The 14,064-nt window shown below is 37.9% G+C and overlaps 1 protein-coding gene across 1 annotated transcript in view; it reads left to right on the top strand.

Annotated features, from left to right (window-relative positions):
* The first annotated feature begins 458 nt into the window (after positions 1 to 458).
* The window catches only part of LOC139410282 (LIM domain only 4b), a 33,649-nt gene continuing 20,043 nt past the window's right edge, over positions 459 to 14,064 (top strand). The window contains exons 1-2 of the mRNA XM_071155768.1: positions 459 to 1,013; positions 6,420 to 6,660. Coding sequence (XP_071011869.1) covers positions 6,425 to 6,660 — 236 coding nt within the window. The 5' untranslated portion in view covers positions 459 to 1,013; positions 6,420 to 6,424. The remainder of the gene's footprint in view (positions 1,014 to 6,419; positions 6,661 to 14,064) is intronic.

Genomic DNA, 14,064 nt, shown 5'->3' with positions numbered 1-14,064 from the left:
TATTAGAGCAACTTATTTTAAAGTATAACCAAGCAGACAAGAATGTTGTGAGTAATGTTTTGCGTAAGGATCCGATATTTGTGCGTAATGACTTTGCGCGTGGGGAGATGTTGCTGTTCTTTTTGGACAATTTTTTAGTAGGTTGTTAATTTCCTCAACACAACGTGTCATACACAGGGACCTACTGTGAAACTGTTTGGGGCGCCATTAGGGACAGTAGTACCGCAACCGTTCTCAGTACAAAGATGAGTTTCGCTCCTTCGACCCGCGGCGTAGCCTACAAGACGAGTATATCTCATTCAGCTGCATTTTTCTTCCTTTACTTGGTGTCCAAGTGAACTACGTTCTTCTGATTGGGTGGATTTGTTATTCCGCTTGAATGGACCGCGTGTAGATTGGCTGCAGAGAGGTTTACGTCATCTAACTAGAGGAGGTTTACTTGGGATTTTCGTTCTGTCACTGTCAAATGTAGAGCAGGCGACCATTGGGGACAAGGTAGCGTTGAACAGAAGAGAGAGAGAGATAGATAGATAGAGAGATAGAGAGGACAGTAGTCGCGTATTGCCGCAACATTTTCTTGTGCGTGCATCATTATAAACTTAGTGCCAGCCAGGTCTTCTGTATTAATTATTGCATGTGTAGAGCAGATCATCCAGCGTTGGACTGGCATCTGGTTACGAAAGAAACGGGACGGCACCAGTGGAAATACTATCTGAAAACTCCATTAGCCTTGCTTCGTTCGTTTTACAATTGCCAGCAGTCACAGTCACAGCAGCCTATTTCCGAGGACGCGAGTCGCGATCACAGGGACCGTTGGAGAAGTCTCACGTTTTGTCGTTTGATTTAATAGACTGGTCACTGTAATTTACGCAATAGCCTAGTTTTCTGGACTCCTTGCACATTTTTTTTCTTTGGTCCAAAGTAGTCCATGCAAGCCTAGTTGCTATACCATTTTTTAAAGAAACCTACGTGACAGACAGATTCAATCATTACTCTCAAAAGGGACAAACGAGGTGGGTGTTTTATTATTGTTATTATGGATCTGAATGTGTCGCATCATGGCACTTTAAACGTCATTTATTACAATGCCTGTTATACGTAACAATAATGAAGGTTTAGGTCCAATTGGGTGTGAAAGGTTCCAGTAAAAAAAGAGAATACTATACTTTTATTGTTCGTCTTTGCGTATGATTTGTTTTTATATCATGTTAATATTCTATTAATTAACCTAACCTCTTTAACGTACTGTCAATATTGTATTGTATATTTGTAAATATAGAGAGTCTGCGTTCAAATAAGGGAATTGGTAAAAGTAACCCATGCATGTTCTTTACGTTCTATTTTCTCCACGTTTTAATTTTCCCGACACGGGCACAGGCAATACATATAACACCTTTTCAGTGTTCTACTGTAGTCTGCTGTAGTGTATTCCATGTACTTTTTTTTATACTTTCCATTAAAACGCAACCATCAGATTGCCAGAACGGGAATGGGGGTTGTTTAGCCTTGGGCTGCAGCCGGTCTGGGTTGCCTGATCTGTTTTGTATTTCTCCCCGACTCCATCTCACTGCCTTCTAAATTGCCTGTCCGTGTAATTACTTGAGTTAGCCCATTTAAGTTAAAAGCTTTACCCCCTCAAATGTCCTCTCTTCCCCAACCCGGAATGAAACTTGACATGGCCCATCTTATTTATCCAGGGAGTCACTTTCGGGCCAGCTTTTTGATTCATCTCCTTTTAGATTTAATCAGCACTAAGGTATAGCTTGTCCCTAAGAGCCTCTGCTAATGGGGTTAGTGAATGCTTTTCTCAGTGCAGCGTTTTCTCCCCCTTCCCTTCTCCTCTAATTACCTTTCAACAAAGATTTGTCTCAGCTAGCCATGAAGTCTGCCCTGCATGCTGAAAATTGGGAAAGGATTAGAATTAAAATATATTAGTTTCAGATCAGTTTGAACAAAAAGTGTTTTGCATTGCGTAAATAGATTATCACAAATAGGATAGTAGGATAGTAATAGTCTATGTAATACGTTAATCCATAGTAGCCCGTGATATCAGTAGATTTGAGTTCCTCTTTAAAGGGGACACATGCTAAACATTGATAGGGTCCGTCCCCCTGCAAAGTCTCATACAACTTTTATGGTTTTTCAATTAATAGCACTCCTGTGTTCACCCAGTCTTCCCTCCGTTAGAAACAAGCCAATGCAGGCCACCTTTTCCCCCCCTTCTGCCATCCATAGAAAGAGAACATTGACAGGTGTGAAGAACAGCGTGGTATAGAGTAATGTTCTGTTCTAAAGTCATTAAGAGCCCAACAAAAGGCAGGGCCCCCGTGCAGCTCTGCTCTAATTGTTCTTCTGGCTCTTGGTGTTATCAGTGAACACACATTCTTCACATCACACCGCAACCACAGAATGGATGGAGTAAAAACAGCATTTAGATGAGAGGAGAGAGAGACAGTGTGTGTGTGTATGTGGGGAGATATATATATATATATATATATATATATATAGAGAGAGAGAGAGAGATAGATAGATAGATAGAGACAAGAGAGAGAGAGAGTCAGAAAGATCAAGTGCAGATTTAGTACAGTAAATGAGTTGTAGCCCCTCTCCTCTGTAACTCTGGAACAGAACCACTAAAGAAGGGACGGAAGAGTTCTACTGTTGTTTATAAATACAATTATTACAGTCTGCAGTCCTTTTACAGCTTTGCGAATACTTAATCTGACTATAACAGGCTAATAACTTATGGATGCCACATTGGGAAGATTTTTGACATTGACAGTTTGTCTGGAATAGCACTCTGTAGGTATAGGTCTATATGGTCTGTCAGTTGTTTGTACTACAGACGACCTACAGACACACAGTCAACATAAAGCTTTTACAGACTACAGACAACATTACCGACGCTATCGGACCCAAACTGGAGCTTTTTTCTCCACAAACAACCGACAGACACTATAGACACTGTCTGTCTCAGACTAGAGCTTTTTCAGCCTGCCTGGGTTGCCTCGTTGGTGAGGATGAGGTGTGGTTTACATGTGGCTGATCACGTGACCCCGAGAAAACAGCGTAATTTAACACTACTTTAATTACCTTGTTACAACACTGGCCTCTCTGTCGACCAGGAATTCAAATGTAGGCTAATTGAAAATTCAGCTGGTTCAACGTCACATGTATAGGCCTATTTTCGTAGCTTGGCTGACAAAATGCTGCTTTGGACCAAAAATTAAGTCGTGACTGCGTTGTAAATTGGCCATTATAAAACTTTTGCTAGAAGTATATTTAAAATAAATATAAGTCTTATCTCAATAATAAGCACACTTTTGTTTGAAATGTAAAATGAATGTAGAATACTCGTAGTTTCAATATGAGCTGCCATAAACCACAGTGTTTCAATATGAGCTGCCATAAACCGCAGTGTTTCAATATGAGCTGCCATAAACCGCAGTGTTTCAATATGAGCTGCCATAAACCGCAGTGTTTCAATATGAGCTGCCATAAACCACAGTGTTTCAATATGAACTGCCATAAACCACAGTGTTTCAATATGAGCTGCCATAAACCACAGTGTTTCAATATGAGCTGCCATAAACCGCAGTGTTTCAATATGAGCTGCCATAAACCACAGTGTTTCAATATGAGCTGCCATAAACCGCAGTGTTTCAATATGAGCTGCCATAAACCACAGTGTTTCAATATGAGCTGCCATAAACCACAGTGTTTCAATATGAGCTGCCATAAACCACAGTGTTTCAATATGAGCTGCCATAAACCACAGTGTTTCAATATGAGCTGCCATAAACCACAGTGTTTCAATATGAGCTGCCATAAACCACAGTGTTTCAATATGAGCTGCCATAAACCACAGTGTTTCAATATGAGCTGCCATAAACCGCAGTGTTTCAATATGAGCTGCCATAAAACACAGTGTTTCAATATGAGCTGCCATAAACCACAGTGTTTCAATATGAGCTGCCATAAACCACAGTGTTTCAATATGAGCTGCCATAAAACACAGTGTTTCAATATGAGCTGCCATAAACCGCAGTGTTTCAATATGAGCTGCCATAAACCACATTGTTTCAATATGAGCTGCCATAAACCACAGTGCTTCAATATGAGCTGCCATAAAACACAATGTTTCAATATGAGCTGCCATAAACCACAGTGTTTCAATATGAGCTGCCATAAAACACAGTGTTTCAATATGAGCTGCCATAAACCGCAGTGTTTCAATATGAGCTGCCATAAACCGCAGTGTTTCAATATGAGCTGCCATAAACCGCAGTGTTTCAATATGAGCTGCCATAAACCACAGTGTTTCAATATGAGCTGCCATAAACCGCAGTGTTTCAATATGAGCTGCCATAAACCGCAGTGTTTCAATATGAGCTGCCATAAACCACAGTGTTTCAATATGAGCTGCCATAAACCGCAGTGTTTCAATATGAGCTGCCATAAACCGCAGTGTTTCAATATGAGCTGCCATAAACCGCAGTGTTTCAATATGAGCTGCCATAAACCGCAGTGTTTCAATATGAGCTGCCATAAACCGCAGTGTTTCAATATGAGCTGCCATAAACCACAGTGTTTCAATATGAGCTGCCATAAACCACAGTGTTTCAATATGAGCAGCCATAAACCACAGTGTTTCAATATGAGCTGCCATAAACCACAGTGTTTCAATATGAGCTGCCATAAAACACAGTGTTTCAATATGAGCTGCCATAAACCGCAGTGTTTCAATATGAGCTGCCATAAACCACAGTGTTTCAATATGAGCTGCCATAAACCACAGTGTTTCAATATGAGCTGCCATAAACCACAGTGTTTCAAAAAGAGTTTCCATAAACCGCAATGTGCACTGTGTCAGACAACAATATTTTAGTTAACAATCCCTGAAAACACCATCTGAAACATCTTGAGTGCTGCCTTACAGGTTGTAGAAAAGTGAATTCCTGCACACAACAAGATATAACCTATAACCTCTGCAATGCTTATTGTTTTGTTGTTTCGGTCAGCAACCTTTTTCTTGTCTTAATGTGTTCCAGGTGTCACCACCTGTCAGTCACCACCTGTCAGTCACCACCTGTCAGTCACCACCTGTCAGTCACCACCTGTCAGTCACCACCTGTTAGTCACCACCTGTTAGTCACCACCTGTTAGTCACCACCTGTCAGTCAACACCTGTCAGTCACCACCTGTCAGTCACCACCTGTTAGTCACCACCTGTTAGTCACCACCTGTTAGTCACCACCTGTCAGTCAACACCTGTCAGTCACCACCTATCAGTCACCACCTGTCAGTCACCACCTGTTAGTCACCACCTGTCAGTCACCACCTGTCAGTCAACACCTGTCAGTCAACACCTGTCAGTCACCACCTGTTAGTCACCACCTGTTAGTCACCACCTGTTAGTCACCACCTGTTAGTCACCACCTGTCAGTCAACACCTGTCAGTCACCACCTATCAGTCACCACCTGTCAGTCACCACCTGTTAGTCACCAACTGTCAGTCACCACCTGTCAGTCACCACCTGTTAGTCACCACCTGTTAGTCAACACCTGTCAGTCACCACCTGTCAGTCACCACCTGTTAGTCACCACCTGTTAGTCACCACCTGTCAGTCACCACCTGTCAGTCAACACCTGTCAGTCAACACCTGTCAGTCACCACCTGTTAGTCACCACCTGTTAGTCACCACCTGTTAGTCACCACCTGTCAGTCAACACCTGTCAGTCACCACCTGTCAGTCACCACCTGTTAGTCACCACCTGTCAGTCACCACCTGTCAGTCACCACCTGTTAGTCAACACCTGTCAGTCACCACCTGTCAGTCACCACCTGTTAGTCACCACCTGTTAGTCACCACCTGTTAGTCACCACCCGTCAGTCACCACCTGTTAGTCACCACCCGTCAGTCACCACCTGTTAGTCACTACCTGTTAGTCCCCACCTGTCAGTCACCACCTGTCAGTCACCACCTGTTAGTCTCCACCTGTTAGTCACCACCTGTCAGTCACCACCTGTCAGTCACCATCTGTCAGTCACCACCTGTCAGTCACCACCTGTTAGTCCCCACCCGTTAGTCACCACCCGTCAGTCACCACCCGTCAGTCACCACCTGTCAGTCACCACCTGTTAGTCACCACCTGTCAGTCACCACCTGTTAGTCACCACCCGTTAGTCACCACCCGTTAGTCACCACCTGTCAGTCACCACCTGTCAGTCACCACCTGTCAGTCACCACCTGTCAGTCACCACCTGTTAGTCACCATCTCTTGTGTTTTTTTTCTTCATAACCAGGAACAATGCTTCAAAATCAATACTAGCAGGAATCTTTATCGTTTTTGTATTTCTTAACCAGTGACCAATACTGATATCAACATGTTTGTGTCTCTTGTTATTTCTTCCCTAGGGACCATGGTGAATCCTGGAGGTAGCAGCCAGCCCCCTCCGGTGGGAGCAGGCTCCCTGTCCTGGAAGAGGTGTGCGGGCTGCGGGGGGAAGATCGCTGACCGCTTCCTTCTCTATACCATGGACAGCTACTGGCACAGCCGATGCCTTAAGTGCTCCTGCTGCCAGGCCCAGCTGGGGGAGATAGGCACCTCCTGTTACACCAAGAGCGGCATGATCCTCTGCAGAAACGACTACATCAGGTGAGACTGGCGGGTTAAGGTCGGCGGGGCCTGCTGGGAATGTGTGAGTTTGTGTTAACATCGGTTGAGGGCTCGGGCGCAGGTGGCTGTGTGTGTGTGTGTGTGTTTTTGTTGTTGCGTGTGTGAATTGTGCAGATCACCCTTCAGCGAGGGTACATACAGGTAACAGGTGTGGGTGTTTTTGTCTGTTTGGGTGCTTTGGTCTGTTTGCGTGTGTGTATTGTGCAGATCACCCTTCAGCGAGGGTACATACAGGTAACAGGTGTGGGTGTTTTTGTCTGTTTGGGTGCTTTGGTCTGTTTGCGTGTGTGTATTGTGCGGTACAGATCTGCCCTCAAGCAAGTGTACAGATACCGTAACATACTGTATATCATTTTCTATTCTGGAATGACAACTTGTATCGATTGATCTATGTCCCACATTCACTTCCTGACAAAAAATGTTACTGTCAAGAAAAATAAAGGTGACACCCTGGTTTAAAGGGGACGCCTTGGTTTAAAGGGGGCTTCCTGGTTTAAAGGGGGCTTCCTGGTTTAAAGGGGATGCCCTGGTTTAAATGGGATGCCCTGGTTTAAATGGAACGCCCTGGTTTAAATGGGACGCCCTGGTTTAAAGGGGACGCCTTGGTTTAAAGGGGACGCCTTGGTTTAAATGGGACGCCTTGGTTTAAATGGGACGCCTTGGTTTAAATGGGACGCCTTGGTTTAAATGGGACGCCCTGGTTTAAAGGGTACGCCTTGGTTTAAAGGGGACGCCTTGGTTTAAAGGGGATGCCCTGGTTTAAATGGGACATCTTGGTTTAAATGGGACGCCTTGGTTTAAATGGGACGCCTTGGTTTAAATGGGACGCCCTGGTTTAAATGGTACGCCCTGATTTAAAGGGGACGCCTTGGTTTAAATGGGATGTCCTTGTTTAAAGGGGATGCTCTGGTTTAAATGGGACGCCCTGGTTTAAATGGTACGCCTTGGTTTAAAGGGTACGCCCTGGTTTAAAGGGGACGCCTTGGTTTAAAGGGTACGCCTTGGTTTAAAGGGGACACCCTGGTTTAAAGGGTACGCCTTGGTTTAAAGGGGACGCCCTGGTTTAAAGGGGACACCCTTGTTTAAAGGGGACGCCTTGGTTTCTGGGACAATAGAAAAGAAAGGAGAACATTTTGTTGCTAGTTAGGAAAAGTGCACCTTTATGTATCCTTCTATGGAGATGTAGAACGAATTAAGTCATGGATATGAAATGAAGGAGTTGTTGACATATGTTACAGGCTATATAACGATGTATGGAAGCATGGAATGTATTTGAATGAATGAATCCATTCAGAATATGGAGAACATGTGTCTCAAATTCACCCGACGTCGGGCCTCGTTTAAAAGTCTCTCCTCGTTGAATTCTCTCCGTACTATTCTTAAAAAGAGGTCAAACTGACTGCCGGCATGTTGACAGAGAACAAGACGAAAAACAGTATTTTTCTAATAGAACATCTGCACGTCTGTTTGTTCATCGTGCCATTTTTCATCAAGCAGCAAAAGGTGGGAGCCTGGCTAAGGGCTGTTCCCCAGGGTTTGTATTTGCTTTACGAGATGCTTGGAGAGACTATACAGGACAGGCACCTTTTAGCACTGGAGGGGAATTTAAAAGGGTTTCTCATCCTGTTTGGCAAGTTTGTGTATCAAAAAAAAGAGATAATTTAATTAACAAAGAGGGTATTTTTAAATATTTATATAAAGTGTGTGGAACACTTAACCAGCTAGCGCTTGATGACGGCAGGCGGTCTCATTCTGCTAATGCGGAATCGCCTGATTTGACAGCCTGATCGTTCAACAATTTGACCTTGCGAAGACGAGCCAAACCACTCAGTGGGTAGAGACACATTGTAATGCAAGGATCAGGAGGACACTTTTCATAATAGACCACAATATAATAACAGGAGTTGATTAAGTAGATTTTTCTTAGCAAATACTTTTAGCTTTAGACTGTGTCACACCACTTAACAAAAACAAAAAAATATATATATATATATATATTACAGACTATTGCCAAACAGTAAACATAGTTTGTTATTTCTTTTTATTTTGATAAATATTTATTGTAATAAAAGGTATTTTCTGATATTGTTTGTCTTACAGAATTGGACAGTATTTTGTTTTGCAGTGATAATATATGCCTATAATCTGAACGCTCTGTACTGTGCTGTACTGTGCTGTGCTGTACTGTACTGTACTGTACTGCAAGTAATTGAGTTAAGACATGCTGCTGCTACGTACCAACACAGGCAGGCAGATACAAACACTATACACACTATAGACCATACTATACACATACTGTATTACACTGTACTATAAAACACCATACTATACACGTACTATATTACACTGTACTATAAACGTACTGTATTACACTGTACTATACACCGTACTATAAAACACCATACTATACACATACTATATTACACTGTACTATAAAACACCATACTATACACATACTATATTACACTGTACTATAAAACACCATACTATACACATACTGTATTACACTGTACTATACACTGTACTATAAAACACCATACTATACACATACTATATTACACTGTACTATAAAACACCATACTATACACATACTGTATTACACTGTACTATAAAACACCATACTATACACGTACTATAATACACTACTATAATACACCATACTATACACCATACTATAAAACACCATACTATACACGTACTATAATACACTACTATAATACACCATACTATACACATACTATATTACACTGTACTATACACCATACTATAATACACCATACTATACACGTACTATAATACACTACTATAATACACCATACTATACACGTACTATAATACACTGTACTATACACGTACTGTATTACACTGTACTATACACCATACTATACACGTACTATAATACACTGTACTATACACGTACTGTATTACACTGTACTATACACCGTACTATACACATACTATATTACACTGTACTATAAAACACCATGCTATACACCGTACTATATTAGGCTGTGTTATACACTGTAGTGTAATACACTATACTATAATACACTGTACAATAATACACCGTACTATAATACACCATACTATAATACACCATAATATAATACACTACTATAATACACTACTATAATACACCATACTATAATACACCATACTATAATACACCATACTATAATACACCATACTATAATACACTACTATAATACACCATAATATAATACACCATACTATAAAACACCATAATATAATACACCATAATATAAAACACCATACTATAAAACACCATACTATAATACACCATAATATAATACACCATACTATAAAACACCATAATATAATACACCATAATATAATACACCATACTATAATACACCATAATATAATACACCATTCTATAATACACCATAATATAATACACCATACTATAATACACCATACTATAATACACTACTATAATACACCATAATATAATACACCATACTATAAAACACCATAATATAATACACTACTATAATACACCATAATATAATACACTACTATAATACACTACTATAATACACCATACTATAAAACACCATAATATAATACACTACTATAATACACTACTATAATACACCATACTATAAAACACCATAATATAATACACCATACTATAATACACCATACTATAATACACTACTATAATACACCATAATATAATACACCATACTATAAAACACCATAATATAATACACCATACTATAATACACCATACTATAATACACTACTATAATACACCATAATATAATACACCATACTATAAAACACCATAATATAATACACTACTATAATACACCATAATATAATACACTACTATAATACACTACTATAATACACCATACTATAATACACCATACTATAAAACACCATAATATAATACACCATATTATAATACACCATACTATAATACACCATACTATAATACACTACTATAATACACCATACTATAAAACACCATAATATAATACACCATAATATAAAACACCATACTATAAAACACCATACTATAATACACCATAATATAATACACCATACTATAAAACACCATAATATAATACACCATAATATAAAACACCATACTATAAAACACCATACTATAATACACCATAATATAATACGCCATACTATAAAACACCATAATATAATACACCATAATATAAAACACCATACTATAAAACACCATACTATAATACACCATAATATAATACACCATACTATAAAACACCATAATATAATACACCATAATATAAAACACCATACTATAAAACACCATAATATAAAACACCATACTATAATACACCATACTATAAAACACCATACTATAATACACCATACTATAATACACCATACTATAATACACTACTATAATACACCATACTATACAACACCATACTATAATACACCATACTATAATACACCATAATATAATACACCATAATATAATACACTGTACAATAATACACCGTACTATAATACACCATACTATAATACACTACTATAATACACCATACTATAAAACACCATAATATAATACACCATAATATATAACACCATACTATAAAACACCATACTATAATACACCATAATATAATACACCATACTATAAAACACCATAATATAATACACCATAATATAAAACACCATACTATAAAACACCATACTATAATACACCATAATATAATACACCATACTATAAAACACCATAATATAATACACCATAATATAAAACACCATACTATAAAACACCATACTATAATACACCATAATATAATACACCATACTATAAAACACCATAATATAATACACCATAATATAAAACACCATACTATAAAACACCATAATATAAAACACCATACTATAATACACCATACTATAAAACACCATACTATAATACACCATACTATAATACACTACTATAATACACCATACTATACAACACCATACTATAATACACCATACTATAATACACCATAATATAATACACCATAATATAATACACTGTACAATAATACACCGTACTATAATACACCATACTATAAAACACCATACTATAGACCTTGCTATACACTGTACTATAATACACTGTGCTAAACACCATACAATAATACACTGTACTATAATACACTATACTATACACCATACTATAATACACTGTACTATAATACACTGTACTATACACCGTACTATAATACACTGTACTATACACCGTACTATAATACACTATATTATACATTGTACTATACACTGTACTTTACACTATACTATTATACACCGTACCATACACCATACTATAATACACCATACACTGTACTAAACACCGTACTGTAATATACTATAATACACTACTATACACGGTACTATAATACACCGTACTATAATACACTATAATATAATACACCATACACCGTACTGTAATATACTATAATACACTTACTATAGGTCGTACTATAGACTATACTATACACCATACAATAATAAGTGTACTGTACAATGTACTATACTACACCTTACACCATACTATAATACACCGTACTATACACTATATTATAATACACCATAATATACAATGTACTATAATACCATGTAATATACATATACTATAATACACTACTATACACGGTACTATAATGCACCGTACTATAATACACTATACTATAATACATTGTACTATAATACACCATTCTATAATACACTATACTATAATACATTGTACTGTAATATACACTGTACTAGTATACATCATTCTAAACACCATACACTGTACTAAACACCATACTATATATAGTACTATAATACACAATACTATACACCATAATATAATACACCGTATTATAATAGACCATACTGTAATAAATCAAATCAAATTTGTTTGGTCACATACACTTGGTTAGCAGATGTAAATGCGAGTGTAGCGAAATGCTTGTGCTTCTAGTTCCGCATCAATATCTAACAAGTAATCTAACAATTTCACAACAACTACCTTATACACAAGTGTAAAGGAATGAATAAGAATATGTACATATAAATATATGGATAAGCGATGGCCGAACGGCATAAGCAAGATGCAGTAGATAGTATAGAATACAGTATATACATATGAGATGAGCAATGTAGGGTATGTAAACATTATATAAAGTGGCATTGTTTAAAGAGACTAGTGATACATTTAATACACCCAATTTATCAAAGTGGCTAGAGATTTGAGTCAGTATGTTGGCAGCAGCCACTCAATGTTAGTGGTGGCTGTTTAACAGTCTGATGGCCTTGAGATAGAAGCTGTTTTTCAGTCTCTCGGTCCCCTGCTTTGATGTACCTGTACTGACCTCGCCTTCTGGATGATAGCGGGATGTACAGGCAGTGGCTCGGGTGGTTGTTGTCCTTGATGATCTTTTTTGGCCTTCCTGTGGCATCGGGTGGTGTAGGTGTCCTGGAGAGCAGGTAATACACCTTACTATACACCATACTGTAATACACCGTACTATACACCATACTATAATACACCATACTATAATACACCGTACTATAATACCCCATACTATAATACACCATACTATAATACACCATACTATACACCATACTATAATACAAAATACTATACACCATACTATAATATACCATACTATACACCATACTATAATACACCATACTATAATACACCATACTATAATACACCGTACTATAATACACCATACTATAATACACTACTATAATACACCATACTATAATACACCGTACTATAATACACCATACTATACAGCATACTATAATACACCATACTGTAATACACCATAATATACTATAATACACCATACTATAATACACCATACTATAATACACCATACTATAATACACCATACTATAATACACCGTACTATACTACACCGTACTATAATACACCATACTGTAATACACCATAATATACTATAATACACCATACTATAATACACCATACTATAATACACTACTATAATACACCATACTATAATACACCGTACTGTAATACACCATACTATACAGCATACTATAATACACCATACTGTAATACACCATAATATACTATAATACACCATACTATAATACACCATACTATAATACACCATACTATAATACACCATACTATAATACACCATACTATCCACCATACTATAATACACCATACTGTAATACACCATAATATACTATAATACACCATACTATAATACACCATAATATACTATAATACACCATACTATACACCATACTATAATACACCATACTGTAATACACCATAATATACTATAATACACCATACTATAATACACCCACTGTTCCCAGGCCGTCATTGAAACTAAGAATTTGTTC

This window comes from Oncorhynchus clarkii, chromosome 5 (assembly GCF_045791955.1).
Source record: "Oncorhynchus clarkii lewisi isolate Uvic-CL-2024 chromosome 5, UVic_Ocla_1.0, whole genome shotgun sequence".
NCBI classification, from domain to species: Eukaryota; Metazoa; Chordata; class Actinopteri; order Salmoniformes; family Salmonidae; genus Oncorhynchus; species Oncorhynchus clarkii.
The sequence above is the reverse complement of the archived record's forward strand: the minus strand, read 5'-3'. Positions and strand labels throughout refer to the sequence as shown.